This window comes from Carcharhinus amblyrhynchos, chromosome 20, assembly GCF_965287045.1.
Source record: "Carcharhinus amblyrhynchos chromosome 20, sCarAmb.v2.hapA, whole genome shotgun sequence".
Lineage (NCBI taxonomy): Eukaryota > Metazoa > Chordata > Chondrichthyes > Carcharhiniformes > Carcharhinidae > Carcharhinus > Carcharhinus amblyrhynchos.
The window spans coordinates 21,457,292-21,476,016 of record NC_137343.1 but is presented as its reverse complement, the minus strand read 5'-3'; the positions used below and the strand labels follow the sequence as shown (position 1 = coordinate 21,476,016).

The 18,725-nt window shown below is 44.2% G+C and overlaps 1 protein-coding gene across 1 annotated transcript in view; it reads left to right on the top strand.

Annotated features, from left to right (window-relative positions):
* Positions 1 to 481: 481 nt before the first annotated feature.
* scarf2 (scavenger receptor class F, member 2) overlaps positions 482 to 18,725 on the top strand; it is a 96,169-nt gene continuing 77,925 nt past the window's right edge. The window contains exons 1-4 of the mRNA XM_080208206.1: positions 482 to 1,156; positions 1,876 to 1,937; positions 2,043 to 2,144; positions 8,686 to 9,202. Coding sequence (XP_080064332.1) covers positions 1,023 to 1,156; positions 1,876 to 1,937; positions 2,043 to 2,144; positions 8,686 to 9,202 — 815 coding nt within the window. The 5' untranslated portion in view covers positions 482 to 1,022. The remainder of the gene's footprint in view (positions 1,157 to 1,875; positions 1,938 to 2,042; positions 2,145 to 8,685; positions 9,203 to 18,725) is intronic.

Genomic DNA, 18,725 nt, shown 5'->3' with positions numbered 1-18,725 from the left:
TGGGGTGGGGAGAGTTAGTGTTTTGGTGGAGACAAGGGTATCATTAGATGGGGTTAATTGCTTGACTGAACAGATCAATAGTGTCCCAAATAACGTTATTCACACTCTCACAACTGGGTGAAAATGAAAAGTACATCAGTCGAGGGGCTTTCTCTCAGAGGGATCACCCGCATTTTCTAATCCTGAGTCGCTTGCACTGTAAACTGTAACATTTTCTATCCTGAGGCTGCAGTTACAGGTCTGGACTATGAAGAATTCCTGAACACCGTTGGGAACTGTCCTGACTTCAGGAAGCGGGAAGGTCACGCCAATGGGAATTAGTACATCTTACATATAATGTAAGAAATACTCGAATTGATTGTGTGCCTGTGTTTAAAGCTCTCAAACCCTAAGCAAGAAATAATGTATCGAAGGGGGTGGGGGGTGCCCTTACTTGAGCTCCTCCTGCTGGAACTCCCAAAGCCAGAACTGTTCCCTCTCTCCCTCCTTCTCTGTCTCTCTCTCTCCCTCCCTCTCTCTCGACTGCCTGCTCGCTGCTGCCAAGTTCTCTACCCAGGACACAACCGAGGGAGAGAGAGAGAAAAAAAGTAGACAAGTCCTTCCAACTCTGGGAGTGTGTGAAAATAATTTACTGCGAGAGAATGAAGGAGCGACCTCGGAGCAAGGTTACTGGCAGCCCCGGGGAAACTGGGGCAGGAGAGTAACTCAAAGAAACAAGGAGAAAATCAGTCATAACGGGATTGGAGTTGGAAAAGTTTTTTTGTTATAAAAAAGAACATTTTCAAGAATGGGTGAATATGTGCGAGTGGAAAGGGTGGTGTTTTGAAGATCACAGCTTTCCCAATCCCTGATATACATTCACTGGATGTGGATTTTTGACCTTTTTGTTCCTCTTGATTTGGGATTGAAGTTTTGGAGGATGCTCCCACAGTCTGCACTCTGCCGGATGACAAGGGGCTGAGCCCCGGGATCTGCTGAGACTGGATTGATTGGATGGCTTGAAGGCTGCTTCGCTCTGGAAGATGCCAAGGCGGGCTGTCTGCACAATGGATCCGAGCTTGGGCTGCTGCTTCTGGGCTGCTCTGCTGGCTCTGGCGGCTCTGAACCGAGGCCAGGAGCTCAGTCCTAGCGGCAGGAATGTGTGCAAGACGCAGGGGTAAGGAATTGGGAATTGGCGTGGAGGGAGGGGGTAGTTGAAGTGGGGAATCCTGAGACCCTCCCAAGTCCCCCCTGTGTGGATGCAGGCGGATATAATGGGACATCTTCAGCTGAAAATGTCACCTGGAGACCTGTGACCTGTCAGTCCCAACTCCTAAAATAAGCGATTTGCTTCAGTGCTTAATTTCTGCCTAGTATAAAGTGCCCCCCCCATACCCTGAACTCAAAATAAACATTTGCTTCCTTCTAAAAAAAACACATTTAGAGATGGAAGTTTCCAACAGTTTCTGTGCCTCTCGCCTAAATAATTTGTTCTACATTTTCATCGTTCAATCATTGCCTCAAACAGCAATTGTAAAAATGTCCTGGCAGAATCAGAGCGGGGAATGGGATCAGGAGTCGGCTCCCTCTCTATGCCACCACCCCCGCTCCCCATTCCCTCCAGTCTGAATCTCCTAATGTTATTTCAGACAGAAAGCAATTATTATTGCAATGACTGGAAACCACTGGGAATGGGGTGTGGTCTGTAAACTGCTAAAAGAACTGGGCAAGTTCTAAAACTTATGGGAAAGAAGTTTTAATGTTCTGTTTAATTCAGCTTTGTTGAGTCGGAGCACTTTAACAGAGAAAATAAAGATTTATTCTGACACGCGCGCGCAAGTACTATCCATAGATACAATGATCAGACTTTTTACATCTCATTTTTCTCTCTCCCAGGAGCTCTCCTGAAGTTGGGTGTTGCCCTGGGTGGAAACAGCAAGGCAATGAATGCCCAATTGGTCAGTAATGGTAGTCACCTCTTACTCCGATTATTAATAATTTCATGTGCCTTATGCCAGCCTGATCTCCTCCCCGTTTCTCTCTCTCTCTTTCTCCCCTTGCAGCTCTCTGTCAGGGAAACTTCACCTGCAAGGCAAATGAAATCTGTGTCAGACCCAACGAATGCCGCTGTAGGCATGGATACTTCGGAGCCAACTGTGAGACTAGTGAGTACAATCTTACGTATCAGCAAAATGGTAACTTCCTAGAGTTATTCTTACGTACCCTGCTCAATAAACATCTTGTACAGCTAAGCAGTCAGGTGACGCTTATGGTAAAACCGGTTGAATTAGCATCACTGGCTAGTTGTCAAATGGGAAATTAGGCCCCTGCTGAATAAGCAACCACTCCATACAACTACACACTGAGCGACCCTTACCCTGTTGACTAAACCATAATTTTGTGCAGTTATATTTTGAGTGAACCTTAACCCTCTGAATAAATAAACACTGCATACGTTACAGTGAGTGATCCTTACCATGTTGAATGAATTGTAATTTAGTTACACAGATACCCTGAATCAATGGTGATTTTGTACAACATTCTTACCTTTCTGAATCAATAAAATCTTTGTATAATTTTGTGTGCAGCTCAGAGATCTGTACATGAGTTTACTGCTCCTTTGATTGATGTGATCTAGGTACAAATTTCGTTAGCTTGCTTCCCTTTCTATTTATTTAATTATCTACATGAATGTTTTAGCAATCTCAATGTACCAATTTTCAATTTGTGGGTTGTACTCTGAAATATTAATGACATTCTGGAGTATTAAAATCAATTTACTGGAATGCAGGGAACATTTTTAAAAAAATTCTCACTCTGTATTTTAACATGCTACGTTCAGAAGGTGAGGTGAGTGGTTCGTTTTCAGTCACCTCTGATACTAATCTCCACAAACTTGTGAAGATGCTTGAAACTGTACCCTGTTTATGGTGAGACAGCGATTCTTTACAAGCACGGTGGCACATTGGTAGCACTGCTGCCTCAGAGTGCCAGAGACCTGGGTTCAATTCCCAGCTTGGGTTACTGTCTGTGTGGAGTTTGCACGTTCTCTCCGTATCTGCATGGGTTTCCTCCAGGTGCTCCGGTTTCCTCCCACAATCTGAAAGATGAGTTGGTTAGGTGCATTGGCCATGCTAAGTTTCCCCTCAGTGTACCCGAACAAGTGCTGGAATGCAGCGACTAGGGGATTTTCAAAGTCACTTCATTGCAGTATTAATGTAAGCCTACTTGTGACATTAATAAATATTTCAAAAAAATAGTAGCTTGGCTGAAGACGGGAGCATACCTCACGTCTAAAATGAGAGTCTGCTATTTCCCAGACAGGTGTGGTTCAGCTTCAATATCTATATCCTCACCGCAAGTCGAGGCATCAGACACTACAATAGAGTATAACACTTAAGTGGAAGAGCCCAATAAACTGAATAGTGATTTGACAGCAGCATAACGTCAGGCTCCATCATGTTTTCTCAGGAATTTTACTTTCCATTTATAATTAACCCCACAGACTCCGTTTTGTACCCAGTGTGTTTTCAGTTGCTATCATCTCATCCGCAGCTAACCCATTCATCTCAATTATCCAGCTGTGCATACGGCTGACTTTCCACCAGTGCCAATCTGTTGGTCCACATGGTTAAATTCACCCTGAGGAGCAGTTTAACCATGCCACGTTCGCACTGCGAAATGACCAGCTTCTACACTGAACTCACTGTGCTACATGAATGTCTTGTGGGAGGAGCAGCAGTTTGGATCGCAGAGGAGGCATCTGTGTACTTACCATACCTGTAATTTTGTACAGTTGCACAGTGAGTTAGCCTGGCCCCACTGAAAAAACAGTAATTTTGTATTGTTACACCATGGGTGATCCTTGCCTGCTGCTAGCAATTTACTGTTATTTTCACAGAGCACTGAAACAAGTAGCATAGCTGGGAAGGAGGGTACAGCCAATAGTTTTCAGGAGGATTTATATCCAACATGGGATTGGGTAGATAAATTGCAGTCGTATTTAATAGCTATAAAAGTAATGTATTATACACTGGAAATGAAAAACAGAAATTGTCTAATGAAGGCCTTGAGTAGAGAAAGACTGGAAAAAACATCACTTTTAAAAAAATGAGCAGGAGTGGGGTGATTTTCCAGGCCCGCTGCATTGAGTAGCACAGCGAGCCGGGAATTGTCATTGGGTGGACGAGAACAGGAATCGCGACCGGCTGGGCTTTTTTTTTCCCATGTAATCAGCCTCATGTAGGGAAACAACGCAAGGTTGATTACAAGATGGAAATACTTATTTGCATCTCTTAAGTGAGCCCAGGGCGCAATGGTTTCTGATCCTGCCGGTGGAGGTCCATATCAGCGAGGATCATGTGTGGTCCCCAGCAACAGAGACCAGGCTTGATGGTGTCATTTGTGGTAGTAGAGGTCAGTAAGGCCCCTCCAGGAGGTTGTGTGCAAGAGGGAAGTGCCTCTTGGGCACTACTAGCCTGGCACCCTGGTAGTGTCCAGTGAGCACCAGGCAGGGCCAAGGGGTGGGGCCTGAGGGGGTGGGGTCAGATAGGGCAGAGCCAGACTAGGTAGGGTGGGGTTGGGAGGAAGTAGGATTGGAGGGAAGGATGCACTTTGCATGGGGGTCTGGGGCAGGTGAGTAGTGATGGGGCCAGCAATCGGAAGCTGGATCTGGCCATCAGGAGGCTGGCCATAGGAGGGGGTTAGATGGAAGAAGAGGTCAGGACCAATCAGTGATTGGGGAGGGAAGGGTTTGGGACTGGCGTTCAAGGTGTGGTTCAGGACCAGCAATTTTCCTATTTCGGCTTCCCTAATTCGGCTTGCCCCATCACTCCCACTCATTTATCCCACTACCCTCCTCCACCCCCACCCTGGAGGGTAGTGTGGTATGGTTCAGGGCCAGTGATGTCATGGGGGAGTGGTGTGGGGAGCAGCCTTGGCCAACAATCTGAAGGCCAGTGATGTCCAGGCAGGGAGGTGTGTGTTTACCAATCCCCCAGTATATTGGGAGATCGGCGCATGTGCACTGATCTCCGCAACCCCCCCAAAACATAAATCCTCTGTGTTGCACAGAGTGCAGGAAATTCATTCTATTAAGTTTGTCCAAAAAACAGGCGGGAAAACAAAAGTTTTGTTTTCCTGTCAGTTGGGCATTTTAGTCGTTTTTTTTTAGGAAAATTGACCCGCAAAGTACAAAATGGAAATTTAGGGAACAATAAGAAATATAAGAATAGAACTAGAAACTGGAGTAGGCCATAGGGTCTCTCGTACCTGGTCTGCTGTTAACTAAGATTATGGCTGAAATTCTATGTCAGCTTCCTTATCTGCCCTATCTTCATATGACTCTCTGAGGTGGAGAATTCATAAAGTTACAAGTGAAGAAATTTTCCCTCATCTCAGCTGTAAATGTCCCACCTCTTTAGCTTGAGACTATGATCTTTGGTTCTAAACTCTCCAGCCAGGAAAAACATCTTCCAACATTTATCCTTGTCAAGCCCACTGGGCATTTATACAATTGACTGAGAACACCTCTCATTCTTCTAAACTCAGGAAAATATAGGTCCACTCTATTAAGTTGCCTTTCATAGGATAATCCTCTCGTTTGATATGTTGCACCCACACTTTTTTTATACATTTGTGGGAATGGGCATTCCTAATTGCCTGAGGGCAGTTGACTGTCAACCACATTGCTGTGTCTCTGGAGTCACATGTCGGCCAGACCAGATAAGGATGGTAGGTTTCCTTCCCTAAAAGACATTAGTGAACCAGATGTGTTTTTCTGACAATTGACAATAGTTTCATGGTCATCAGTGGATTCTTAATTCCCATTATTTTTTATTAAATTCAAATTCCATCATTGGCCTGGGAGGATTTGAATCCAGATATCCAGAACATTAGCTGAATTTTTGTATTAATAATCTAGTGATAATATCACTCAGCCATCACCTCCCCTGTATATTTATCCTTCAGTGTGGAAACAAAAACATGGTATCACTGGTGCAGTCTCATCAAAACCCCATATATTCAGTGCAAAACATTCTTATTCTTATACTCCAACTCAGTTGCACCAAAGGCTAACATAACATTTGCCTTCCTTATTGTTTGCTGTCCATTCATGTTAACTTTCTATGTTTTGTGGATGTGCAGGTCACTCTGAATACAAATATTTGCTGTTGTCTTCCAACTTGCAAAAAAATCTTGCTTTTCTATTCTTTCTATCAAAGTGGATAATTTAGCACTTTCCCACATTATACATATTTCCCACCATTTTGCACCACCATTTAACCAGGCTATATCCCTTTGCAACCTCTTTGTGTCCTCCTCACAGCCTACTTTGCTACTTATCTCTACAACAGTAAATTGCTAGCAGCAGGCAAGAACCACCCATTGTGTATCAATGCAAACTTACTGTTTATTTAGTGGGGCCAGGCTAACTCACTGTGCAACTGTACAAAATAACAGGTATGGTAAACGTATACTGTTTATTATAATAGCAAAATTGTACGCAATGTTCCAAGTGCGACCCTGCCGGTGCATTACAAAACCTTAGCACAATAGATCAGTTAGAAACTTGGGTGGAGAGATGGCAGATGGAGTTTAATCTGGACAAATGTGAGGTAATACATTTTGGAAGTTTTAATACAGATAGGAAATAAAAAGTAAATGGCACAACCCTTAAGGGTATTGATAGGCAAAAGGATCTGGGTCAACAGGTACACAGGTCACTGAAAGTGACAATGCAGGTGGAGAAAGTAGTCAAGAAGGCATACGGCATGCTTGTCTTCATCGGCTGGAGTATTGAGTTTAAAAATTGGCAAGTCATGTTGCAGCTTCATAGAACCTTAGTTAGGTCGCACTTGGAATATAGTGTTCAATTCTGGTCTCCACACTGCCAGAAAGATGTGGAGGTTTTGGAGAGGGTACAGAAAAGATTTACCAGGATGTTGCCTGGAATGGAGGGCATTAGTTATGAGGAGAAATTTTGTTTGTTCTCACTGGAACAAAGGAGGTTGAAGGGAGATCTGATAGAAGTCTACAAGATTATGAGAGGCATGGACAGAGTGGATAGTCAGAAGCTTTTTCTCAGGGTGGAAGAGGCAATTACTAGAGGCCACAGGTTTAAGGTGCGAGGGGCAAGGTTTAAAGGAGATGTACGGGGCAGATTTTTTACACAGGAGGTGGTGGGTGCATGGAACCCGTTGCTGGGAGAGGTAGTGGAAACTGATACAGTTGTGGCTTTTAAGGGGCGCCTTGACAAATATATGAGGAGGATAGGAATTGAGGGACATGGTCCCTGGAAGGGTAGGGGGTTTTAGTTAAGGCAGACAGCATGGTCGGTGCAGGCTTTGAGGGCCAAAGGGCCTGTTCCTGTGCTGTAGCTTTCTTTGCTCTTTGTTTTTAAATTAAGCACAAGCAGACCTAACCTTAACATGCTTATTTGGCTACTTGGCAAGGCTATTTGGGAACAGAATGAGGAAACACTTTATTGCAGGAAGGGTTGTAGAAATCTTGAACTCACATCCCAAAAGCCTGCGGATGTTAAGATAATTGCAGCACTTGGGACAGAGTTTGATAAGATTATGATTCGGTCATACAGGCATAGGTAATAGATTTGAGACGCAGTACAGTCATGATCTAACTGAAAGGTGGGACAGGCTCAAAAGGCTGAATGGTTTATTATTCTTCTTCATATTTCTATAGTTAGCAGATTTCAAAAAGTATATACATGTATTAAAAGCAACACAGAGGCGAGCAGCAAAATTAAATCTCAAGTACAATGGGAAATGTGATTGAGGAACAGTAGGGAGCTGGCTCAGCACAATCAGGAGTTCTCTTATATCAGGAACTAATTGGCCTGGGAAAGGTGAACTTAGATTCTTGCCATTAGCAGATGATTCAGACCTGTAGGAGTAGGAAACATTATTTAAATTAAAAAAAACTAAAATCACATCATGGTGGATATTTCTTTACCGAAGTATAATAAACATTTAGATTAATGGAACATCTACCAACAATTTATGTTATAATGGTTTCTTTAATGGTGGTTGTTGGCTCTTAAATGCCCTCAGTTCAAGGACATTTAAGGATGGACAATGAATGCTGACCCACATTCCAGAAATGAATGTTTAAAAAATGCAGTGAAAAATGCATTTACAGGCAGGAGTATTATCAAATTAAATCTGACATGAACCACTTAAAGGCTATTTTAGAACAAATGACTAAATCCTTCATCAAAGACAATGATTTAGCAAATGCCTGAAAGGAGCAGAGTGAGGTAGAGAAGGCAGAGAGGGAGTCCTGGAGCTTCCATTGCTGAAAGCATGGCCAAAACTGAATTAAAATAGAGGATGTGTGAGAGGCTAGAATTGCAGGAGTATGCACATCTTGTAGGATTTTAGGTTACAGAAGTAGGGAGGGCTGAAGCCAGGGAGGGATTTAAAAATGTGGGTAAGAATTTTAAAATCAAGGTAATGGAGTGGAAAAGGTTTTCAAAATCCAGTTAGATGTCATCATGGGAGAATTTGAGTAGCAAAACATGAGCTTTAATTTGCTAAATGGCCTCTTTGTGCCCTCAATTTTTCTTTGCGTTTGTACAGTGAGTGTCAAACTGCAGCTGCTTGTAAAACAACATGCAGATAAACACTGAGCACAGCTGGGAAGTTATTCCTTAAGAGCTGCCTAAGCAGTGATCTTTTCTCTTTTCAGAATGTCCTGAACGGTTCTGGGGCCCGGACTGCAAGGAGATGTGTCTGTGCCACCCGAACGGGCGCTGCGCCGATGCGACTGGCAAGTGTACCTGTAACCCGAACCGCTGGGGGCCAAGATGCAACAGACTTTGCCCGTGCCAATACGGCAAATGTGACCAGGATACCGGGAAGTGTAAATGTGAACCGCGCCGGTGGGGTACCACCTGTTCAAACATCTGTTACTGCAGCTCGAACTCTCAGTGCGACCCCAAAACGGGCAAGTGCATCTGCCAGGCCGGCTGGTGGGGGCGTAGCTGCCACAATCAGTGCTCCTGTAACGGCTCGCCGTGTGACCAGCTGACTGGGAGGTGTCAATGTAAGGAGAAATTCTGGGGGCCGAGATGTGAGCGCTGTCTGTGTTTGCACGGGAAATGTAACCCTGCGGACGGATCATGCTCATGTTATTCTGGATACCGAGGAAGGTACTGCAGAGAGACGTGTCCAGCTGGATACTTTGGCATTGGATGTAAAAAGAGGTAAGCTTTTCAGAATTATCCATTAATTTGGCCAATTAACACCTTGAAGCTAATTATTATGGTTAAGAGTCTCACATGAGAGAGCCAAGAAGTTTTATTGGCTTCTTATGGAGTGTCTGTACATACACGGAGGGCCCCACTTCAATTACCAAAGCAGAGAGAAGTTAGGCACAGGTTATCATTGGACAAAGCTCAAGTTTTCCTAAGTGCGTGTTTGGGTAAGGTTGGAGTTAACCAACAGCGATAACTTAAATTATATTTATACAGCACCGTTAAGAGGGTGGCATGATGGTGCACAGTGGTTAGCACTGCTGCATCACACTGCCAGGGACCTGGGTTTGATTCCCACTTGGGTCACTGTGTGGAGTCTGCACGTTCTCCCTGTGCCTGTGTGGGTTTCCTCCTGGTGATCAGATTTCTTCCCACAGTCTGAAAGACGTACTGGTTAGGTGCATTGGCTATGCTAAATTCACCCTCAGTGTACCCAAACAGGTGCCAGAGTGTAGCAACCTGGGGATTTTCACAGTAACTTCATTGCAGCGTTAATGTAAGCCTACAAAATGAAATAAAACTGTAAAGGTAATAAAACATCTTCCTAGTGCTTCAGAGTGTTAGGGTACCAGATCAGAAACTCCAAGGTATTTTATGAAACCAGGCTAGACCCCAACAATTTTCTATTTTGGCATTAGTGTGAGGATAGGCTGTTTCACTCCAGAATTGATTGCACTGACAAACCAGGGAGCTTTTATCAAAACAAAGTTATTTAACAATACGGTGAAGCTACAACAAATACATTACTTTAACATTTAACAATTGAACAGTACTTGACAAGATACAAGTCTTATCTGCTAACTTATCACAAATTCAAGTAATAAAGCACCCTTTTTAAAATTAGTCAGCAAAACACAGGAATATTTGCTGTGACTTAGGTTACCAGTCCTGGTGTCCTCAAAAACGTCTTATCAGAGAGAGAGAGAGAGAATGACACTACTTACCTCTGGCAGTCCAGGCGGCAACTATCTGTATTTTAAAATGAAACTGAAACTAGTCTGTTCCCGCAAGCATAGTGCCTTCCATTAAGCACATGACTCTGTCCCTGTCAATCAACTTAATCAAAGCTCACATGACTGCATACCTAGTCTAAAATCCCAGGAGAACCTAAATAAAAGAAAGGTCCATTAACTCCACAAAGTAACACATTCCGTAACTAAAATCAGTTATTATCCTACATTCTTAGCATCTGCTGCAGGTTTATCAGACAAATCAACTCTTGTAACAAAACATTGCCTTTTAAAGCAGCACTAAAATATTTCAAAATAGCACAGTATCATCACAACAGGAGCATTGTAAAGCAAATTATGACACCAAGTCATATAAGGTGTTGAGGCTGATGATTCAAAGCTTTCTGAAAGAGGTAGGGTTTCAGCAGTGTCTTAAAGAAGGTGGATAGATGATATAGGAGTGTTAGCGATGGAAAGATGGTAGGACAGGAGGGTCTCAATGACATTATTGTTACTAGAGAGGCGGTGCTCTACAGACTGGAGGGACTGATTGTGGACAAGTCCCCAGGACTGGATGGAATGCATCCAAGGGTTCTGAAAGAAATGGCGGAGGTGATAGTGGATGCCTTGGTGGTTATTTTCCAAACGTCGCTGGATTCCGGGGAAGTGCCGGAAGATTGGAAAATGGCTAATGTTACGCCATTGTTTAAGAAGGGTGGCAGGCAAAAGGCGGGGAATTATAGGCCGGTTAGTTTAACGTCTGTTGTAGGTAAGATGTTAGAATCCGTCATCAGGGAGGAAATAGCGAGGCATCTTGAGGGGAATTGCTTGATAGAGCAGACGCAGCATGGTTTTGTTAAGGGGAAGTCGTGTCTGACAAATTTATTGGAGTTCTATGAGGATGTGTCTAGGGCGGTGGGTAGAGGAGAGCCGGTGGATGTGGTCTTCCTTGATTTTCAGAAGGCATTTGACAAGGTACCTCACAAGAGGCTATTGCAGAAGGTAAGGGGGCATGGAGTTGGGGGTAGGGTGTTAGCGTGGATAGAGGATTGGCTGTCAAATAGGAGGCAGAGAGTGGGGGTCAATGGGTGCTATTCGGATTGGCGGTTGGTGACTAGTGGAGTGCCCCAGGGGTCGGTGCTGGGGCCTCAGCTATTTACCATTTATATAGATGACCTGGAGGAGGGAACCGAGTGTATGGTGTCGAAATTTGCTGATGACACCAAGATTGGTGGATCGGCAAATTGTGCGGAGGGTATGGAGAGTCTGCAGAAGGATCTAGATAGGCTGGGCGAATGGGCCAGGAAATGGCAAATGGAATTTAATGTTGGCAAGTACAAGGTGGTCCGCTTTGGTAGGAATAATGGTAGAAGGACTATTACTTACGTGGCGAAAAACTGCAGCAGGCGACGGTGCAGAGGGACCGCGGGGTCCTTGTGCATGAGTCGCAAAAACCCAGCCTGCAGGTGCAGCAGGTGGTCAGGAAGGTGAATGGGATGCTGGCCTTCATAGCGAGGGGGATTGAATATAAAAGTAGGGAGGTCTTGCTGCAGCTGTATCGGGCACTGGTGAGGCCGCAGCTGGAGTACTGTGTGCAGTTTTGGTCGCCACACTTACGCAAGGATATTTTGGCCTTGGAGGGAGTGCAGAGGAGGTTTACTAGGCTGATGCCGGAGTTGAGGGAGTTGAGCTATGAGGAGAGGCTGAATAAACTAGGCTTGTACTCGTTAGAGTTTAGAAGAATGAGGGGAGATCTCATTGAGACGTATAAGATGATGAATGGGATGGATAGGATAGAGGTGGAGAGACTCTTCCCGTTCAGAAAGGACAGTAGGACTAGGGGGCACAGCCTCAAGATAAAGGGGGGGGCGGGTTAGAACGGAGTTGAGGAGGAACTTCTTCACTCAAAGGGTGGTGAATCTCTGGAATTCTCTGCCCGTTGAAGTGGTGGAGGCTGCCTCGCTAAATATTTTTAAGACGCGGGTTGATGGGTTTTTGATAAGAGAGGGGATTAAGGGTTATGGGGAGAGGGCGGGAAAGTGGAACTGAGCCACGACAGATCAGCCATGATCTTATTGAATGGCGGGGCAGGCTTGAAGGGCTAGATGGCCTACTCCTGCTCCTATTTCTTATGTTCTTATGTTCTTATGTTCTTAATTCCAAATGTGAGGCCGAGGCAACTGAAGGCATGCCCCCCATCAATGGTGCAGTGATTTAAATCGGGAATGCACAAAAGGCTAGAACTGGAGGAGCATAGATAGAAGAACATAAGAACAAAATAACTAGGGCAGGAGTAGGCCACCTAGCCCTTCAAGCCTCCTCCGCCATTCAATAAGATCATGGCTGATCTTTTTTGTGGACTTAGCTCCACTTAACCGTCTGCTCACCATAACTCTTAATTCCTTTACTGTTCAAAAATCTACCTGTCCTTGCCTTAAAAACATGCAATGAGGTAGTCTTAACTACTTCACTGAGCAGGGAGTTCCACAGATTCACAACCCTTTGGATGAACAAGTTCCTCGGAGACTTGTAAAGCTGGAAGAAATTACTGAGGTGGGGAGATGCAAATTCATGGGGGGATTTGAAAATGAATTTTAAAATCAAGATGTTGCATGACCAGCAGGCAATGTCGGTCAGTGAGAACCGCAGCGATGGGGGGGAAGGGACTTGGTGAGAGTTATCGCATGGGCAGCAGAGTTTTGGATGACCTCAAGTTTATGTAGAGTGGAATTTGGAGACCAGCCAGACATGTTTTGGACTAGTCAAGTCTGGAGGTAATGCCAACATAAATTAAGGTTTCAGCAGTAGCTGAGACAAGAGGAGGGTGAAGTAGCATGATATTACTGAGGCAGTCTGAGTAATGGCTTAAATATGAAGTCAGAAGCTCATCACATAAGAACATAAGAACATAAGAAATAGGAGCAGGAGTAGGCCATCCAGCCCTTCGAGCCTGCCCCGCCATTCAATAAGGTCATGGCTGATCTGTCGCTGCTCAGTTCCACTTTCCCGCTTTCTCCCCATAACCCTTAATCCCCTCTCTTATCAAAAACCCATCAACCCGCGTCTTAAAAATATTTAGCGAGGCAGCCTCCACCACTTCAACGGGCAGAGAATTCCAGAGATTCACCACCCTTTGAGTGAAGAAGTTCCTCCTCAACTCCGTTCTAAACCGCCCCCCTTTTATCTTGAGGCTGTGCCCCCTAGTCCTACTGTCTTTTTTGAGCGGGAAGAGTCTCTCCACCTCTATCCTATCCATCCCATTCATCATCTTATAAGTCTCAATGAGATCTCCCCTCATTCTTCTAAACTCTAACGAGTACAAGCCCAGTTTATTCAGCCTGTCCTCATAGCTCAACCCCCTCAACTCCGGTATCAGCCTAGCAAACCTCCTCTGCACTCCCTCCAAGGCCAAAATATTTTTGCGCAGGTGCGGCGCCCAAAACTGCACACAGTACTCCAGCTGCGGCCTCACCAATGCCCTATTCAGCTGCAGCAAGACCTCCCTACTTTTATATTCAATCCCCCTCGCTATGAAGGCCATGTTTGAAAGTGTCGCCAAAGTTGCTGCAGACTGGTTTAATCTGAATTGGCAGGGGGTTGGAACAAGGGTCACAGTAGGATCAATAGAATCATAGAATCCTACAGTGCAGAAGGAGGCCATTCGGCCCATCAAGTCTGCACCAACCACAATCTCACCCTAGCCCTATCCCCATAACTCCATGCATTTACTCTAGTTAGTTCCCCTGACCTAGGAGGCAACTTTTCATGGCCAATCCACCTAACCTATCTTTGGCCTGTGGGAGGAAACCTGAGCACCTAGAAGAAACCCACATAGACATGAGGAGAATATGCAAATTCCAGACAGACAGTGATCCAAGCCGCGAATCGAACCCAGTCCTTGGTGCTGTGAGGTAGCAGTGTTAACTGCTATGCCACCATGAATAGCGTCAATCTTCCCAATACTTAATTGAAGGAAATCTCTGCTCATCCAGAACTGGATATCAGATAGCAGTTTGTTAATTTACCAATAATAGAGTGTTTTTTTTTATCTATTCCTTCCTGGAATGTTACGTCTGTATTGTTGTCATCTCTAATTTCCCTTGAACTGAGTGGCTTGCTGGATCATTTTAGGGGGCAATTAAGAGTCAACCACATTGCTGTGAGCCTGGAGTCATCTAGGCCAGACCAGGTAAGAATAGTAGATTTCCTTCCCTAAAGGACATTGGTAAACTAAATGGATATTTGTGATAATCAGTGATTTAGCTTTGTGGTCACTATTACTGAGTAGGTAGTCTCACAATACCAGGTTAAAGTCCAACAATACAGTGCCTCACTTAATGAAGAAGGAGCACTCTGAAAGCTTGTGCTATCAAATAAATCTGTTGGGCTTTAACCTGGTGCAGTGAGACTACTTACTGTGCCTATCCCAGTCCAACGCCAGCAACTCCACATCATGACTATTACTCAGGCAAGCTTTATATTCCACATTTTATGAATTGAATTTAAATTCCACATGGTAGGATTTGAACCCCTGCTATGGTAGGATTTGAATGCCTGTCCCTGAAGAATTAGTGTGGGCCTAAATAGGTAAGAATAGAACTAGCTGGCTGCGGTAGAAATCCGATGGACATCAGGGGATTGGCATTGGTTACATGTTGGGTGTAATCAATGATGTTGAAGGCTACATAGGTTGAGGAGATGGGAAGAGAAGGTTTACCTTTAGCAGAGTCACATAGGCAAGGTTTGCATTGCATGTCTAAGTCGTGCTGATCATCTACCTATGTCAACACGACTTTCCTGCACTATCCCTTTACCCCTTGATGCCACTGAATACCGAATACCTGAGATTCCACAGCCACACGACCATAGAACTCCACAGTACAGTAGGAGGCCACTCAGCCCATCAATGCTGCACCAACTCTCCGGAAGAATATCTTAGCCCAGCCCAGTACCATCTGTCCCCCCATCCCCCATCCCTGTAAATCACACATTTACCATGGCTAATCCATCTACTCTACACATCTTTTGGACACTAAGGGGCAATGTAGCAGAAGCCAATCGACCTAACCTGCACATCTTTGGATTGTGGGATGAAACCATAGCACCCGGAGGAAACCCACGCAGGTGCAGAGAGAATGTGCAAACTCCACATAGATAGTTACCCAAGGCAGGAATGTAACCTGGGTCCCTGGTGCTATGAGGCAGCAGTACTAACTAGTGTGCTACTGTGGAGCCATATGAAGTAGATAGTTTCAAAGATTCACCTTCTTCTGAGTAAAGAAATTCCTCCTCATCTCAATCCTAAATGGTTTGCCTCTTATTCTGAGAGTGTGTCTCCTGGTTCTGGACTCAGCAGTTAGGTTGAGTTCTCTCCACATCTACTCTGCCACACCCTATATGGGTTTTGTAAGTTTCAATAAGATCACCTTTCAGTTTTCGAAACTGGAGAATATAAGCCTATTTTCATTAATCGCCTCATTATACAAACCCACCATCCTAGGATGGAAGGCTTGTGAACCACCATTACGGTATTTCCAGAGCAAGCATATCCTTCTTTAGATAAGGAGACCAAAACTATGCTAATACCTCAGGCGCCATCTCACCGAAGCTCCATATAATTGTAGCAAGACTTCCTCACTGTTGTACTCAAATCCCTATGTGATGAAGGCCAATATATCATTTGCCTTCCTAATTTCTTCCTGCACCAGTCTGCTAGCTTTTAGTGATTCATTAACAAGGACACCCAAGTCTTTTTGGACATCAATACTTCTCAATCTCTCTTCATTTGAGAAACATTCTGCCTTTTTAGTTTTCTCGTCAAAGCTGATAACTTTAACTTATTCACATTATTTTCCATCTGCCATGTCCTTGCCTGTTTACCTAGCCTGTCCAAATTCCTTGCATCCTCTTCACAATTCATATGTCCTAGTTTTGTTATCAGCAAATTAGGGAACATTCGATTTAGTCTCCAAATCCAAATCATTTATATAGATTGTGAACATCTAGGACCCAATCACTGATCCTTGAGGTACCCAGTGAGTCACAGCTAGTCATCTTGAGAATGATCCATTTATTCCTACTCTTTGCTTTCTGTCTGTGAACAAATTTTAAATCCATGTCAGTACATTACCCCCAATCCCATGTGTTCTAATTTTGTTATCTAACTTCCTGTGTAAGACCCTATCAAAAGACTTCTGAAAATCTAAATACACTACATCCACAGGTTGTCCTTTATCTGTACCAGAATAACTTCCACAAAAAGCTCAAACAGAGTTTGGAAAATATAATGCCCCTTTCATAAATCCATGTTGACTTTGCCAATCATATTATTTTCCAAGTGTCTAGTTATCACAACCTTTATAATAAATTCTAATATTTTCCCAATATTGATGACAAACTAGCAGGTCCATAGTTGTCTGTTTTCTTTCGCCCACCCTTCTTAAATAGTGGGGTTACAGTTGCTACTTTCCGTCTGTAGGAACCTTTCCAGAATCTTTAGAATTTTGAAAGATAACCACTGGTGGTTGCCTTTGCTTCATGGTGGCACAGCGTTACAGTGTTAGTACTGCTGTCGCACAGCACAGGGGACCCGGGTTCAATTTCTGCCTGAGTCATTGTGCGGAGTCCATAGGTTCTCCCTGTGTCTGCGTGGGTTTCCTCCAGGTGCTCCAGTTTCCTCCCACAGTCCGAAAGATATGCTGGTTAGGTACATTGGCCATGCTAAATTTTCCCTCAGTGTATCTGAACAGGTACCGGAGTGTGGCGACTAGGGGATTTTCACAATAACTTCATTGCAGTGTTAATGTAAGCTTACTTGTGACACTAATAAACTTTATCTTATTTATTTAATTTTGCTTACTAGTTTCTGTTACTAGTTTTGCTTTCCTCCAATCAAGCTCCCACTTACTCTCCATGCTCCTGTCAATCCAGTTAAACCCACCCCAACAACACCAGCAAGTCTCTCTGTGATAATGTTAGTCTCAGTCCTGCTAAAATGCAACCCACTTGCTCCAGAACGAGCCTCAATGCCTCAGAAATCTGATGCCCTCCCTCCTACAGCAGGTCTCCAGCCATGTATTCAGTTGTTCGATCCTCCTTTTCTTATTCGTGGCACTCTGAATAATCTCAGGTTTACTGACTTTGCGGTCCTGTTATTTAATTTCTTTCCTAACTCCATGATTTTAGGATCTCATCACTCTTCCCACCTATGTCATTTGTATCAATATGTACCGTGACCTCTGGCTGTTTACAGTCCCTTAGAAGATTGTCTGGCAGCCTGGCATCAGGGAGATAACATTTGATCTTGGAGTCATGTCAATGGCAACTTCCTTTAACTAATGAATCCACTATCACCATTGCTCATCCACTCATCTTTGTCCCCTTCTACATAGCTGAACCACCTGAGCTGCCATAGATTTGACTCTAGCTCCTCTAAGGAACCATCACTCTCAACAGTATCCAAAATGGACAACTGGTTAAGAAGCACAAACAATTAAGAGGATTACTGGACTACCTGCCTGGTTCTCTTAGATTGCCTGGCACTTATACGTTCCCCTTCTGCGAGCATGTTCCTAAACTGCAGTAAGACTACCTCCCTTAATGTGCTATCCACATAATTCTCTGCCTTGCGGTTACACCATAGTGATTCCAGACACTGCTTGAATTTCGAAGCCCAACTATCAAGCTTCATGCAGCTACCGCGACTTCTAGCAGATGTGTTTGCCTAGAGCACATTGTGGGTAGGACTTCACGGTGTCACACATCTCCAGACCATAAAATCCTGCCCCCGATTCCTTTGGCGGGCGGGGTGGTAAAATTCTGACCTGTGCATCCATGAATTCCCACATGCAACAGGACACACATTCAGTTCAGCTAAGCTGTCCTGCCGTGCCTTCCGTTTTAGAAATTACTCAGCCATCAACATTACTCACCAATAATGGCCCAGGCAGTAAATTAACAAGCCAGCAAGGAAGATAAGTCAGTCCTAATCTCTTTTCATTGCGAAATCATCTTGAGCCAACCCGAACCAAGGAGGCCTGTTTCCCAGCATTCCTTGCCCATCTAACCACTAGAAAAATCCAAACTTAGCTTTTTTATTTTGTGAAATGGATAGCAGATACAGAAACTCCTGAGAAGCATGGAGAGCAACACAGCTCATCATCAAAGAAGTGCAGATATGCACAACAGCTCCCATATATTTGTAGTCACAGACACATAATATTATGTATTATTAATTTTGGGTGATGTAAAGTAGGTGTTACAGAATTGGTTCCCCACCATTCCCTATCCAGACATCTTTTCCATTGAAGTTACAGGCAGGGAAATTCCTACGAGGCTTATGTTGATCCATCAATTTGATATTTCCCATTCTACATCAGTGTCCAAGTTTCAAATGACCCCTATTACAGGAGAGACAGTCAGGCTCACTTACACAGACTGGCCAACATCCCTTCTTTCCCCAACCAAAATCTGTCACTCATGAGTAAAGTTTTATCACAACTCCCACTAATTGACAATGAGTG